Source organism: Bombina bombina, chromosome 7 (genome assembly GCF_027579735.1).
Source record: "Bombina bombina isolate aBomBom1 chromosome 7, aBomBom1.pri, whole genome shotgun sequence".
Taxonomy (NCBI): domain Eukaryota; kingdom Metazoa; phylum Chordata; class Amphibia; order Anura; family Bombinatoridae; genus Bombina; species Bombina bombina.
This window is the reverse complement of record NC_069505.1, coordinates 505666722-505683832: the sequence shown is the minus strand read 5'-3', so window position 1 is coordinate 505683832 and position 17111 is coordinate 505666722. Positions and strand designations below refer to the sequence as shown.

At 39.4% G+C, this 17111-nt stretch overlaps 1 protein-coding gene across 1 annotated transcript in view; it reads right to left on the bottom strand.

Annotated features, from left to right (window-relative positions):
• Positions 1-17111, bottom strand: part of LOC128666904 (cytochrome P450 2C18) — a 241981-nt gene that overhangs the window by 24302 nt on the left and 200568 nt on the right. The window contains exon 7 of the mRNA XM_053721717.1: positions 3887-4074. Within this exon, the coding sequence (XP_053577692.1) occupies positions 3887-4074 (188 nt within the window). The remainder of the gene's footprint in view (positions 1-3886; positions 4075-17111) is intronic.

Genomic DNA, 17111 nt, shown 5'->3' with positions numbered 1-17111 from the left:
TCTTCACCCAGAGGTATTTCTTCAGATTGTTCAAATGTGGGAACTTCCAGAAATAGATCTGATGGCGTCCCATCTAAACAAGAAACTTCCCAGGTATCTGTCCAGATCCCGGGATCCTCAGGCGGAGGCAGTGGATGCATTATCACTTCCTTGGAAGTATCATCCTGCCTATATCTTTCCGCCTCTAGTTCTTCTTCCAAGAGTAATATCCAAGATTCTGAAGGAATGCTCGTTTGTTCTGCTGGTAGCTCCGGCATGGCCTCACAGGTTTTGGTATGCGGATCTTGTCCGGATGGCCTCTTGCCAACCGTGGACTCTTCCGTTAAGACCAGACCTTCTGTCACAAGGTCCTTTTTTCCATCAGGATCTGAAATCCTTAAATTTAAAGGTATGGAGATTGAACGCTTGATTCTTGGTCAAAGAGGTTTCTCTGACTCCGTGATTAATACTATGTTACAGGCTCGTAAGTCTGTATCTCGAGAGATATATTATAGAGTCTGGAAGACTTATATTTCTTGGTGTCTTTCTCATCATTTTTCTTGGCATTCTTTTAGAATACCGAGAATTTTACAGTTTCTTCAGGATGGTTTAGATAAGGGTTTGTCCGCAAGTTCTTTGAAAGGACAAATCTCTGCTCTTTCTGTTCTTTTTCACAGAAAGATTGCTATTCTTCCTGATATTCATTGTTTTGTACAAGCTTTGGTTCGTATAAAACCTGTCATTAAGTCAATTTCTCCTCCTTGGAGTTTGAATTTGGTTCTGGGGGCTCTTCAAGCTCCTCCTTTTGAACCCATGCATTCATTGGACATTAAATTACTTTCTAGGAAAGTTTTGTTCCTTTTGGCCATCTCTTCTGCTAGAAGAGTTTCTGAATTATCTGCTCTTTCTTGTGAGTCTCCTTTTCTGATTTTTCACCAGGATAAGGCGGTGTTGCGAACTTCTTTTGAATTTTTACCTAATGTTGTGAATTCCAACAACATTAGTAGAGAAATTGTGGTTCCTTCATTATGTCCTAATCCTAAGAATTCTAAGGAGAAATCGTTGCATTCTTTGGATGTTGTTAGAGCTTTGAAATATTATGTTGAAGCTACGAAATCTTTCCGTAAGACTTCTAGTCTATTTGTTATCTTTTCCGGTTCTAGAAAAGGCCAGAAAGCTTCTGCCATTTCTTTGGCATCTTGGTTGAAATCTTTAATTCATCTTGCCTATGTTGAGTCGGGTAAAACTCCGCCTCAGAGAATTACAGCTCATTCTACTAGGTCAGTTTCTACTTCCTGGGCGTTTAGGAATGAAGCTTCGGTTGACCAGATTTGCAAAGCAGCAACTTGGTCCTCTTTGCATACTTTTACTAAATTCTACCATTTTGATGTATTTTCTTCTTCTGAAGCAGTTTTTGGTAGAAAAGTACTTCAGGCAGCGGTTTCAGTTTGAATCTTCTGCTTATGTTTTTCGTTAAACTTTATTTTGGGTGTGGATTATTTTCAGCAGGAATTGGCTGTCTTTATTTTATCCCTCCCTCTCTAGTGACTCTTGCGTGGAAAGATCCACATCTTGGGTAGTCATTATCCCATACGTCACTAGCTCATGGACTCTTGCTAATTACATGAAAGAAAACATAATTTATGTAAGAACTTACCTGATAAATTCATTTCTTTCATATTAGCAAGAGTCCATGAGGCCCACCCTTTTTTTGTGGTGGTTATGATTTTGTATAAAGCACAATTTATTCCAATTCCTTATTTTATATGCTTTCGCACTTTTTTATCACCCCACTTCTTGGCTATTCGTTAAACTGAATTGTGGGTGTGGTGAGGGGTGTATTTATAGGCATTTTGAGGTTTGGGAAACTTTGCCCCTCCTGGTAGGAATGTATATCCCATACGTCACTAGCTCATGGACTCTTGCTAATATGAAAGAAATGAATTTATCAGGTAAGTTCTTACATAAATTATGTTTTTTTTCTTTCATGATTCAGATAGAGCAGCAATTTTAAGAAACTTTCTAATTTACTCCTATTATCACTTTTTCTTCGTTCTCTTGCTATCTTTATTTGAAAATGCATGAAACTAAGCTTAGTTGCTGGCCTGTTTTTGGTTTAGCACCTGGGTAGCGCTTGCTGATTGGTGGCTAAATGTATCCACAAATCAGCAAGAGCTATCCAGGGTCTGAACTAAAAATGGGCCGGCTACTAAGCCTAGATTCATGCTTTTTCAAATAGAGATGGCAAGAGAACGAACTAAATTTGATAGTAGGAGTAAATTAGAAAGTTGCTCAAAATTGCATGCTCTATCTGAATCATGAAATAATTTTTTTTGGGTTTAGTGTCCCTTTAATTAAATCAGTTGTCGCTACAGAGCAGGAGCTCAAATGTCAATACTGAGTTTATTTTTCTGATTCTGTTCTAAAGGGCTTTAACCATTTTTAGAAATATTGACTTAAACCCAAAGTTTTTCTTTCATGAATCAGATAGAGAATACCGTTTTAAACAACTTTCCAATTTACTTCTATTATTGAATTTGCTTCCTTCTCTTGTTATCCTTTGCTGAAAGGTTTATCTAGGTAAGCTCCGGAGCAGCAAAGAACCTGGTTTCTAGCTGCTGATTGGTGGCTGCATATATAAACTGATTGTCATTGGCTGACTATGTGTTCAGTTAGAAACCAGTAGTGCATTGCTGCTCCTTCAACAAATGATACCAAGAGAATAAAACTAGATATTAGAAGTAAATTAGAAAGTTGTTTAAAATTGTATTCTCTATCTGAATGATGAAATAATTGTTTGGGGTTTCATGTCCCTTTAATTGCAATTTTGCATACAAGTGCACTTTTTACTTACCTCACTCCACATTAGGAACTAGCCAACATATTGTTTCAGTAATGAATCCTTGTACTGGCCTTGCTAGTTAAAGGGATAGTATAGTCAAAATTAAACTTTCATGATTCAAATAGAGCAGCAATTTTAAGCAACTTTCTAATTTACTCTTATTATCATTTTTTCTTCGTTCTCTTGGTACCTTTATTTGAAAAAGCAAGAATGCAAGCTTGGGAGCCGGCCCATTTTTTGGTTCAGCACCTTGGTAGTGTTTGCAGATTGGTATCTAAATGTAGCCACCAATCAGCAAGCGCTACCCAGGTTCTGAACCAAAAATGGTCCGGCTCCTAAGCTTACATTCAAATAAAGATAGCAAGAGAACGAAGATAAGTTGCTTTAAATTGCATGGTCTATCTGAATAGTGTAAGTTTAATTTTGACTAGACTAGCTGGTCACAATGTTGTGAGTGCAAGATAGCCAATCACAATCCTGCAGCTGGGACCTTATGGGTGGTGATCTCTAACCTGCTAAAATCTCCACCACTGACCGCATCTCAGTATTTCAGTAACAATGTCAAGTCGTGTTATCTTACCAAGAGCATGATCATCATCTGGTAAGGCCACAGGGGTTTGAGATATGTATTGGGCTAAGGTTACAAACTGTGGTTGGGGCTATTGATTAGAACAGTGATTTTTAACCTTTTTTTTTGCCGTGGCACACTTTTTTACATTAAAAAATCCTGTGGCACACCACCATCCCAAAATTTTAAAAAAATCACACATTGTAGCCTAATACAGCATATATATATATACACATACACACAAACACACACATACTGTATGTATTGTGCTGTTATGCCATGCCTCCTACAAACTACCCCTGCACTGGGAGTAAAAAATAAGCAAAGTTTAAAAAATATGTCACACTGTTGTCAGTCTGCCGTGGCACACCTGAGGATCTCTCAAGGCACACTGGTTGAAAAACACTGGATTAGAACATGGGTAAATAAAGCTGCTTTTGCCTCTCACAATTCTTTTTCGATATGCCGATTGACATTAGAGAGTTGTGTGGCCTCACCTTAGGGATAAGATAGTCTCTAAATTTAACATCACTAGTCGCTCGGTGAGGGATACCCATTGGTATGAGGTCTATGAATCTCTGTATCTCATGGATCACAGCATCTAAGTAGGGCATTTTAGAACGATCTTCAATACTTGGAGCCCGATTCCGGCCAATGACTTGGTCAATCTCTTTGTGGATGCGTTCTGCATAGATAGAAAGTGATAAGTAAATATAGGTAGGTAAAGGATATGACCAGTGGAATTTAAAGGGACAGCCAAGTCAAAATTAAACTTTTATGATTCAGATAGAGAACACAATTTTAATTTTTAAAAACAAATGTCACCATTGAGTTTACAAAATATAACATTGATTCTTCTCCATCCCAATACCTTTGTCTAGAAAAAAAAGATTGCATTTTTAGAGGATTTTTTGGCTTTATTTTCTAGTCCACTCTTTAGCATTAGAATAGTTGCCATCTTAATTAATTAAATAAATAAACTGCATACCTTATAGCCTAGATTACAAGTGGAGCGCAATTTTAGCACAAGAAGCGCAAACATGAGGTTGTAATATCTTTACCACTAGAACCCGTAGCGGCACGTGAAAAGCTAACGCACCCTGTATTTTTAGGGATGAGCACAAAGTGGAAACTTAGCTCTGGTAATGTCATTGTGCCTGCTCATACGGACCTTGAGAAACTACAAAACTGGCATTTCAGGTTTAAATTTCACACTTTTTCATGATCCTTTTCAAGGAACTTTTGTTTTTATGCCTAGAATAAAACTGTAGCCTAAAACACGTACGTTTACATATACACAGATATACACATATTCCTGGGTCTCATCCAACCGGGGAGATTGACAGCTCCTGCCCGGGTGTCATTGGCTTTATGCATACAGGGAGCGGCATTGCACACGAGCGCAAAATAGCGCTCGCTTGCAATGTTAAATGCCGCATGGGGAATTCAGTCCACCAGAGGCAAACTGCTGCACCACAAGGGCGCATCTGTACACCCCTGTCTACCGTAGCTTGATAAATCGAGCCCTATATGGCAGCAGTTTTATAACAATGTTATACATTAGCAAGAGCACTAGATGGCAGCAGTTTTATAACAATGTTATACATTAGCAAGAGCACTAGATGGTAGCAGTTTTATAACAATGTTATACATTAGCAAGAGCACTAGATGGTAGCAGTTTTATAACAATGTTATACATTAGCAAGAGCACTAGATGGCAGCAGTTTTATAACAATGTTATACATTAGAAAGAGCACTAGATGGCAGCAGTTTTATAACAATGTTATACATTAGCAAGAGCACTAGAGGGCAGCAGTTTTATAACAATGTTATACATTAGCAAGAGCACTAGATGGCAGCAGTTTTATAACAATGTTATACATTAGCCATTGCACTAGATGGCAGCAGTTTTATAATAATGTTATGCATTAGCAAGAGCACTAGATGGCAGCAGTTTTATAACAATGTTATACATTAGCAAGAGCACTAGATGGCAGCAGTTTTATAACAATGTTATACATTAGCAAGAGCACTAGATGGAAGCAGTTTTATAACAATGTTATACATTAGCAAGAGCACTAGATGGCAGCAGTTTTATAACAATGTTATACATTAGCAAGAGCACTAGATGGCCGCAGTTTTATAACAATGTTATACATTAGCAAGAGCACTAGATGGCAGCAGTTTTATAACAATGTTATACATTAGCAAGAGCACTAGATGGCAGCAGTTTTATAACAATGTTATACATTAGCAAGAGCACTAGATGGCAGCAGTTTTATAACAATGTTATACATTAGCAAGAGCACTAGATGGCAGCACTATTTCCTGCCATGATTTCTTCAACAAAGAAAATAACAAGGGAACAAAACAAATTTAATAATAGAAATTGGATTTTTTTTTTAAATTGTATTCTCTATCTGAATGTCTGTATCATGTCCCTTTAACTTAAAACTTGTAATATGAGCTATAAAAGCACACCCTGCGCTATCAGTTTAAAGTGTAGCATTCGCTAAAAAAAATTGTGGCTGCATTAAGATTCAATAGAGAGACAATAGGGCAGAGGGTTTTCCAAACCATGCCAGTCCCGATATACGCTGGATTGTTAGGAGCTCGGGTTACATTACAGGCTTTTCTCTAGGTTTTCTGCAATCTTATTATAGTTAAAGTTCTGAAATGCATGTGATGAATGTACACACTCATTACTGTTATAAAATCTAGAACTATCTGTTATGTAAGCAGGAAAATGTTTTCAAAATATAAAATAAAAATCAGTGGTATCTCCTGATTTTTAAAATATTGTCCTTTAAGTGCAAAAGTTATGTGCATAATATAAAAGGGTTAACTGAGGTAAAACAGTGTGTGGGGAAAAAAGCTTATAAGTATTTTAATAAATTTTCCAAAACTCTGCAAAATTACTAACTTTATTGTTGTCAAGCTTAGGCTGCTCCAACCCCCCCCCCCCTTATCAGGGTCTTACCCCAAACCATAAGGTATCCAGTAACAAAGTGCAAGCAAGGGGGGGTTTGAGGAGGGACATCAGATACTGCTATTGTTTGTAGAAAAGAGGCTTGCTTGTTTCCATGGGGATAATGTCACATGCTTTGTGAAAACTTCAGCATTATACTGTGTACTGCTTTAGTCAGGTGTCATTGGGTGCATTTTGCCGTAGCTATGGCCTGGATAGCACATTCCATATATGGAAATGCCCAGGGGCGAGCTTGCTGCAAACAAAACTATAACTCAATTAAAGGGGTTAATGGGTGTAAAAATAGAAACGGTTTTGCAGGTAAGCATTGGCTGCATTATATATTTAGAAACTTATGTTAGTTCATACTGATTTATGTCCCTTTAAAGGGACATTAAACACCTCAAGATATTAATATAAATTGTTTAATAACAACCCCAAGGCAGAACACTGTGCGATCTGCGTTCTTATCGCAGCAACTGAAGGGTCTCTGCAGAAAGAACGGCAGTGGCAGTTAAAAACATTTTTTGCCTTCACTTTTAATTTCTACCTGTAGGTGTCACTGTTCCATTCTATCTCAATGGAAATATTTGCTACGTTCCTCTCTTTTTAATTTCCTTCCATTTCCTGAACTCCAGTGCGGTACAAGGTAACAGCACATTGCAGAAAAGGTAAGTCAGAGCTTAACAAATGTATTCTAGGAGTGTAGGAGCCAACCAAAATACTTAGACATATTTTTTTTTGTTCTTTAATAAGTGTGTGTGTATATGTTGTGTGTGTGTGTATATGGTGTGTGTGTGTATATGGTGTGTGTGTGTGTATATGGTGTGTGTGTGTATATGGTGTGTGTGTGTGTATGCTATGTGTGTGTGTGTGTGTGTATATGGTGTGTGTGTATGTGGTGTGTGTGTATATGGTGTGTGTGTGTGTATATGTTTGTGTGTGTGTATATGGTGTGTGTGTGTGGTGTGTGTGTATGTCGTGTGTGTATATGTGGTGTGTGTGTATGGTGTGTGTGTGTATGGGGTGTGTGTGTATATATGGTGTGTGTATATATGTTGTGTATGTGTATATGTTGTTTGTGTGTGTGTTTATATGGTGTGTGTGTGTGTGTGTATATATGTTGTCTGTGTATGTTGTGTGTGTTTATATGGTGTGTGTGTATATGTGTGTATATATGGTGTGTGTATGTTTATATGTTGTGTGTGTATGGTATGTGCGTGTATGGTATGTGTGTGTGGGTATATGGTGTGTGTATGGTGTATGTGTGGTGTATCTGTGTGTATGGTGTATGGGTGTGTGTATAGTGTGTGTGTGTATGGTGTGTGTGTGTATATGTTGTGTGTGTGTGTGTATATGGTGTATACACAGGCTGTACATGAACCTGTCCTCATGCACACGAGTAAGGGCAACAAACACAGCAACACCAACTTCTTAAAGACACTGCAGAAAATTTTTCACTAAAAACAAATCTCATCGCAGAAAATGAAAAAAGGTTCTGCCTCTGGGATAACAAGTAGTAAAACAACTTTGCAATATACTTTCATTTTTTTTTATTTTGTTCTCATTTCCATTGATTTAGTTCTGAATAATGTGGGCTTTCCAATTCATGTTAAATATAGAGGTGCAGACACAGCTGTATTCTACATAGTCATTGGTTGCACACTCTAGTAAGCCATTTAGAACTATTCCTAATTGGCCTCAGTGTAACCTAAGTTACAATATGGCGACGCCCACTGCTATATGAACATTAACTTTACTCTTATTTTTTCAATATTTAAACAACTAATATAATTTTTAAAAATACATATACAAATTATTCTTAGGCTAATCTTTGCTCTGATTACATCATCCATGCAATGATTTATTTAGTGTTTAATGCCCCTTTAATAGACTCTCATACATATAATTATATATTGCTTGCAATGTATTCTTTTGATGAGAGTTCACTTAAAGAGCAATATATAATATTCTTGTGTCCTATTTGGGTGTAAGGTTTCAGTCCAGCAAGATTATGTTATTGTGAGACAGTGTAAAATGAACTATTATATAATTAGGACTAACTGTAATTTTATACACATTAGTCCGATATTAAGTACTTACAAATACAATATTCATGCCATTCTTATTTCAAGCTCTTAAACTGTCTTGTTAATTTCCAAAGACCCCAAGTGACTATTGTGTTCTATGTCAATAGCTACATACAAATAAAAATCTTTCTGGCATTACGTACTCCAAATATTTGATAGCACCACAGTTTTTCTCACGTGAACTTGCAATATTCAATTTTATATAGGAAACTATTAGTACATATACATATACAGTGGGACCTCGGTTAACGCGCGCCTCGGTAAACGAAAAATCGGTTTACGAATTAAAATTTCTGAGAAAAAATGCCTCGGTTTACGAATTTTTCCCGCAATACGAAAAAAAGTGTCCTGGTTTATAGATCCGCCCCCCCTGCCCCATGCGTGATTTGGAGCCATTGGCAGAAGATTTTGGAGCCTTTTGGAGCAGTTTTTGGAGCCTTTTTGGTGCATCTCAAGAAGTGGAAAGGTAGGGAGCTGAGCTTGGTTGTTTGCATGCCTTTTACTGTGTGTTCTGCATTCTGGGGGTGATTTCCATGCCAGCTCATGTTTGTGCATGCCTGTTACAGCTCATCTGCTGTGCATGGCTGTTACAGCTCATCTGCTGTGCATGCCTGTTACAGCTCATCTGCTGTGCATGCCTGTTACAGCTCATCTGCTGTGCATGCCTGTTACAGCTCATCTGCTGTGCATGGCTGTTACAGCTCATCTGCTGTGCATGCCTGTTACAGCTCATCTGCTGTGCATGCCTGTTACAGCTCATCTGCTGTGCATGGCTGTTACAGCTCATCTGCTGTGTATGCCTGTTACAGCTCATCTGCTGTGCATGCCTGTTACAGCTCATCTGCTGTGCATGCCTGTTACAGCTCATCTGCTGTGCATGGCTGTTACAGCTCATCTGCTGTGCATGCCTGTTACAGCTCATCTGCTGTGCATGCCTGTTACAGCTCATCTGCTGTGCATGCCTTTTAGTGTGGTTTCCATGCCAGCTCATGTGCTGTGCATGCCTTTTTTGCATTGTGGGGTTGTATTTCCATGCCAGCTCATGTGGGTGTAAAGCATTTTTAATTTTTTTTGCATACTTAGGGACGGTGGTGTCATGGCACCCAAGAAAGCAGCGGAAGCTGGGAAGAGGAAGAAGGAGATGATTCTGCTTGAGGACAAGAAGGAAATCATCAGGAAGCATGAAGGAGGAATGCGATTGACTGACCTTGCCAAAGAGTATGGAAGGAGTGCATCCACAATCGGTACAATCCTAAAAATGAAAGAGAAGATTACTGGGAGAGATGCAGCCAAGGGAGTCACCCGGGTCTCCAAGCAATGGCCACCTGTTCTGGAGGAGGTCGAGAAGTTGCTCCTGCTCTGGATTGAACAGAAGCAGCGTGCAGGGGACTCAGTGACCAAGGCGATCATCTGCGAAAAAGCCAAGGCCTTGCATGCTGACCTCCTCAAACAACAGCCAGGAACGTCAGCAGATGCAGAAGGCTTCAAGGCCAGCAGGGGGTGGTTCGAAAGGTTCAAGAACAGATCTGGCATCCACAGTGTGGTCAGGCATGGAGAGGCTGCAAGTTCCGATGTTGCTGCAGCTGAAGATTTTGCTACGGAGTTCCTGGAAGTCATAGTTTCAGAGGGCTACCTTCCTCAGCAGGTCTTCAACTGCGACGAGACTGGACTCTTCTGGAAGAGGATGCCAAAGCGTACCTTCATCACAGAACAGGAGACCTCATTGCCTGGCCACAAGCCGATGAAGGACCGTCTTACCCTCCTGTTCTGCGCCAACGCCAGTGGGGACCTTAAGATCAAGCCCCTGCTTGTCTACCATTCAGAGACCCCACGGGCCTTCAAGAAACACAAGGTGAACAAGGAGCAGTTGAGCGTTTTGTGGCAGTCTAACCCAAAGGCTTGGGTCACACGCCTCTTGTTTGTGAAGTGGGTCAATGCGGTTTTTGGTCCTGCTGTGAAGAAGTACCTTGTGGATAATAACCTGCCACTCAAGGCCATGCTGCTCATGGACAATGCTCCTGCCCATCCTCCAGGCCTCGAGGAAGACTTGCTGGAGGACTTTAATTTCATCAAGGTCATGTTCCTTCCGCCTAACACCACCCCACTACTCCAGCCAATGGACCAGCAGGTCATCTCCAATTTTAAAAAAATCTACACAAGGGAGCTTTTCCAGCGATGCTTTGAGATGACAGATCGCTCAAGCCTCACCCTCCATGAATTTTGGAGAGAGCATTTTGACATTGTGAGCTGTCTGCAGATTATCACCATTGCCTGGGCCGGGGTCAGCCAGACAAACCTAAATTCTGCTTGGCGCAACCTTTGGCCAGACTGTGTTGTAAAACCTGCCTCCAGTGCTTCTGCACCTGCACCAGAGTCAACAGTGTTGGAGGAAATTGTTTCCTTGGGGAGGACCATGGGCCTGGAGGTGACTGAGGAGGATGTCTACGAGCTGGTGGAGGAACACAACCGTGACCTAACCACCGAGGAGCTGGTGGAATTGCAGAAGGAGTCGATGGAGGAGCAGATCGCATTTGAGGAGGAGGAGGAAATGAGTGAGGAACAGCTCTCTTCCACGGAACTCAAGGAGGCATGCCAAATGTGGGTAAACCTACAGACTTTTGTACAGCAGCACCACCCAGATAAGGCTCTAGCCCACAGACTTGTGAGCAGTTTTGACACAGACATCATGTCCCCTTTCCGAGGGATGCTTAAAAGGCGCCAGAGGCAGCAGACAATGGAAAGGTTCCTACAAAAACAGCCTAGACATGAAGAAGAACCTGCTTGTGTTAGTGCTGCCCAATTGCCCTCGTCCTCCTCATCTTCCAAACAGTGTTGAAATTGTTTTGCTATTTTCCATGTTTTCCCTGTTGACGTGTTATTTATGTACAGTACAGTTAAAGTGTACTGTACCATGTTACCAACAGTCTGCCATGTTTTAAAAGTTGATGTGTGATGTTTTAAAACATAAAGTTGGATGTTTGAAATATTATGTACAGTATTTATGCCTTTAAAGTGCACTTTATAAAGAGTTTTAAACAGATAAAATACTGTGTTTGACTTTTTTTTCTCACCTCCGGAACGCATTAATTGGTTTTCAATGCATTCCTATGGGAAACCGTGTTTCGGTTTACGAATTTTTCGAAATACGAAACGTCCCGGAGAACGGATTAATTTCGTAAACCGAGGTCCCACTGTATATTATATTTTCTGCATTAGCATAACTACAGGGGTCTCTTGTAACTACAGGGGTTTCTTGTAACTACAGGGGTCTCGTGTAATTACAGGGGTCTCGTGTATCTACAGGGGTCTCGTGTAACTACAGGGGTCTCGTGTAACTACAGGGGTCTCTTGTAACTACAGGGGTCTCGTGTAACTGCAGGGGTCTTGTGTAACTACAGGGTCTCGTGTAACTACAGGGGTCTTGTGTAACTACATGGGTCTTATAACTAGAGGGGTCTTTTGTAACTACAGGGGTCTTTTGTAACTACAGGGGTCTCGTGTAACTACGGGGGTCTTTTGTAACTACAGGGGTCTCGTGTAACTACAGGGATCTCTTGTAACTACAGGGGTCTCGTGTAACTGCAGGGGTCTTGTGTAACTACAGGGTCTTGTGTAACTACAGGGGTCTCGTGTAACTACATGGGTCTTGTAACTAGAGGGGTCTTTTGTAACTACAGGGGTCTTTTGTAACTACAGGGGTCTCGTGTAACTACAGGGGTCTCTTGTAACTGCAGGGGTCTTGTGTAACTACAGGGTCTCGTGTAACTACAGGGGTCTCGTGTAACTACATGGGTCTTGTAACTAGAGGGGTCTTTTGTAACTACAGGGGTCTCGTGTAACTACAGGGGTCTCGTGTAACTACAGGGGTCTTTTGTAACTACAGGGGTCTCGTGTAACTACAGGGGTCTCAAGGATCCCATCTTACCCTGCTATCAGTGTTGTTTTCACTACAGGGTGCCCTCCCCAAGCAAAATAGGGCTCAGAGTGTTTGGAAAGTGTATGGAGTTGCCTTCACAAATATTGTGGCAGGGTTTTCAAGATGGATGTCAGAGTGTGGCCATATTGAAAAATGTGCCACCATGTTTGTGCAGGAAGACTATCATCTGGCACAGTTTACAATCACAGAGAAGCAGCACCACTTGCTCCTATACGGTTGGTGACTTTGCCTCTGCTGATGTCAAACTGCCAGAAGGGTTGTTGAAATGAGGGGCCTTGTCCCAACCTTTGGCTTTGGCTCCAGTAAAGTCTAGCTATGCCCATGATTTGTTGGATGTCTCAGAATGTTAATCTGCAGTAGCTGTTCATGCTCCAGGACCAGGGCCAACTCAGCCTCTCATCTATACAAAGTTGATCAACGAAAAATGATTAGGTTGGGTAATAATATTATTAAAGAGACAGTAAACACCAAACATCAGTAAGGGAGGGGGCGCCCTATGACAATAAATTTAATGAATCTAGTGATATGCAATTGAATAATTAATTAGCGATCCACTGTGTGGAAATATAACAACCTCAATTGAGATAGAATTAAACTTCAGTAGAGAAAAAATTAAACCTCATGAGGCGAGAACATTACCTCATAGAGGAAGATAAATTGAAATGTAGTTTTAATAGACTAAACTACAATGTGAAGTATCTCAAAGTGAGAAGCAGTATGATAAAATAATACAATAACATATGGTATGTGATGAGAAATGATATATCATAAGTCAATATCAGAGGTAAACATAAATGAATGAATCAATGTACGTTGAGTTTGTAAAATCACAATAATGAGTAGCGAGTCTCTGGTGAGATAAAATTGAGGCAGCTATCTGTAGAGATCCAGGCCGGGATCAAAAGCAGTAATCTAAAAAAGACAAAAAAGACAGATGCGCCACATGGCCCAATATTGTTTGGTCCAAAATCAACTATATGTATGAGAGATTGAACTCACATTTAGAAGAGCACCTCAATCAGTGCTAAGGGAGCAGTCTGGGATCTATAACAGTCACCCAGAAGACCAGCAGCCGGCAATGGTGTGATGTCTGTATCAGAGAGATAAGAGGATACAAAGGTGCCTATATGGCCTAGTAATGCTTATACACGGATAAATCACTTGCGAGATAGAAGAGTGGTACTCACAATAGTTGTAGCATCTCCTTTGATGCTATAGAGGCAAGGTGGGATCAAAATAGTCACCCACCAGACTAGATCACAGGCCAACAGGACACAGGTGGATCATCCAGGGAGAATGGGAATCAGGGCAGATTCAGGATACAGCAGCAATCAGGGTTATCAGAGAATGTATCCCTCTCAGCCAAGGGTGAAAGGATGGTGGCAAATAATAGCAGCAAGTGTTCAAATATAAAAATTAATTTATTAAAATAATAAAATCAGAGCGACACGTTTCTCAGCAACAAGCTGTTTCATCAGGCTTCATACAACATTAAGGAACACTTGCTATATATATACCCTACATCTAAATAATCTTAATCATTAGCACCTGATAATAGGAGGAGCCTAGAATACCATTGGTCCATAGTAAGCCAATCAAATTGTAATAAACAAGATGACTAATCTGTCATATGTTAAAAAATCCATTAATGCATTGAAAAATAAACATTTCATCAGTCAATTATGTTAATACATTTAAAGAATATACATTTCATCAGTCAAATGTTCATAAGGTGCCACATATAATAATTGTAGAAAAAAGTCCATATATTTCACTACATAATAATACATCAGGATTGCATAAAATAATTTGAAACGATTTCATATTAATGGAATTAAACAAACATATGTTCATAGTGTGTTCAATTTTTATAGCACCAATGATAAGCAATCACATTTAAAAAGCCACCTTCACAAACTTGGGCGTCCTAAACAATACATCACTCACATTAATTGTTTGAAACAAACAAACAAAACGGAATCACATACCTTTTGTTCTTATTATCCCATAGTGTTATCATTATAATTTCCTCCATATTTGAGATGTGTATGTAATGCAACTGTTACAAAGTAACAAAATAAGTTGGCGTGTTAAGTGTTAGAGTGCGCATGTCTTTGCACTAGACTAAAGCTATACAAGTCTATTATTTATTTGGCGCCTATTTCTTGGCGTTTCAAAGTGGGAACTGAGGGTTGTAAGGGATTTGTTAATCTGCATACTACTCCTAAGCTTGATTTGATTTTACTGAGTGAGAACCGAAGATATTGTTTCTAAATACGTGATAAAACAACACTTCTCAAGGTCTGTTTACGGCTGACAGCTGTCTAGTCAGCCTAATGTTCTGACGTGTGAGCCAATGATTGGAAAGCGAAATTGTATGAATGAGAGTGGGCGTGAGGAGGCAGGCCAGACCGATATTCTAACTATGTGATTGCTTTTACTACGGCACTATACTAAACAGTAAGATAGGAGTGTCCATAGCCATCCCAAAGGCGATAATTGTATGAAAGAGAGTGGGCGTGAGGAGGCAGACCAGAATGGTATTCTAAATATGTGATTGCTTTAACTACGGCACAATACTAAGTAGTTAGATCGAAGTATCCATAGCCGTCTTAAAGGCATATTGTGCTGACGCATATCTGAAGAGATAATACACTCTCTCAAAACCCGTTATTCTGAGCCCGTTAGTGTGAGAATACACACTCTCAAAACCCATTGCGGCTAATAAATGATCAAATCAGCCCTATACTCTGACGTATTGGCTATTGATAGGTTAGGGGAAATTGTATGGTGTAATATGATGGGTCAGTCCAAGGGAATGGTAGTACTATAAATCAAAGCCCATTACACGGATTCGTCAATATGAAACTAACCACTCTCATAGCCCAATGCGGCTAACAAGTGTCAGGGCAGCCTATATTCTGACATATTATCTATTAGTTATGAAAAAGAGAACGTGAAGGGGCGGACAAAGATGACGATAGTAATAAATTCTGGCATTGTATACAGCGCAAGGCTAAATAGTAAGATCGGGGTGTCTACTAAATGCCTAAAGGAGCTTGTTAACAAAATGTCACTAACGCGTAAACATAGGCATAACTCAATTTGTGGTGATCCCTAAAAGAATACATATAATATGGAGTGCCTAACAGATTCATAATTCCTATGTGCTAAACCACAGAGGTATTGAAGTTAAAACTAGATTGAGTATTAAAGATAGACTACATTACTATTAAATTATGTGAGAAAACATGATCATATTGTGGCCATGAAGTTGGCTATTATTATAAAAAGTGTTGTCTGACTATATTATGGAGCATTAAATTGAGTGTAATAGCATTTATCAAATCTATTATCGTTAGTTGTGACAGAGAGTGGAAATAAGATGAGAAAAGAAAATGTACTGTGGACGTGATAATGTGATATGTTAAATCCATATAGGAGCAACCTATAATTATATCAATATTAATAAATAATAATATATGTGAGCAGTGAGGCTATTATGTGAATAGTTATCTAACTATAATGGAGAGTATGATAATAAATGTGATGCCATTTTTCAGTCCAGGTGTAGTAAACTATGATGGTGAAGAAGAGTGAAGTAGGATAGAAGTGCATTAAGAATGAGGTAATGTAAGAATATTTGGATCAATAGAAGGGCAACCTATTTTAGCATCAGTGTTATAATATACTATACGAATAGTGAGTAGTGATAGTTTCACATATATAAGATCATGGAAGCTAGAAGTGATATTAATACCTGGTATACGGTATAGATAAATGATGGAAGATAGTATGTGAAATAAATAAATAATTGAGTTGAGGGAAAACTCAAGTATTGAGTGAGATGAAATAAAGATGTAAGTGAAAACATATGTGTAGGGCCATTATGTAGTGGTGTGTGATGTTATGTTATTTAAAAATTGGATCACAGGTGTTAAGTAGACCTAGAGCTGTGATAGTATAAAAAGTGTTATAATAATCAAGAACTATATTCATGTGAATATAACGGTACTGGAATATCTATTCCATATTTAGAATAGATCAAAAGCCGCTAGATCGACACATTCATTGAGGCCATCCGGTGCTAAAGTGTGTAGTTTATGAATCCAATAAGTTTCTCTGCGACGCAGAGTTAGCATAGCATTATGACTATTGCGAGGTATCTGTTCTATTGGTAGTATAGATTGTGTTTTTGAGCTACCTTTATGCGCATAAGCACAATGTCTAGACAAGCTGTGTTTCAAATATTTCCTCTTAATATTATAAACATGTTCGCTCCATCGTTTTCTGATGGTGCGTCCAGTGCGGCCCACATACTGTAACCCACAGACGCAACTGATCAGATAGACTACATACGTAGATTCGCATGAAAGCCTTTTGTTAATTTTAAAGTATTCTCCTGTTTGATTAGAGGTAAAGGAATTAGTCCCGCTTTTAACTGACCTGCACATATTGCATCTGGGTTTGAGGCATTTGAAAAGCCCATGTCTGGGCAAAAAATTGTTCAGGAAGGTTTTATTTGGCCCCAATGTCTGTTGGGAATTCCTATTTTTGTCTCTAACAACATTACTCAAGGCTAATTTATTTTTGAGTGTGGGGGCCCTCCTATAGACGACACGGGGCTTAGAGGAAATATGTTTCTTAAGGAGCGGGTCATCACAAATTATCGACCAGTGTTTGTGAATGATCTGCTTAATTTCCTTATATTGATTACTATAACCTGT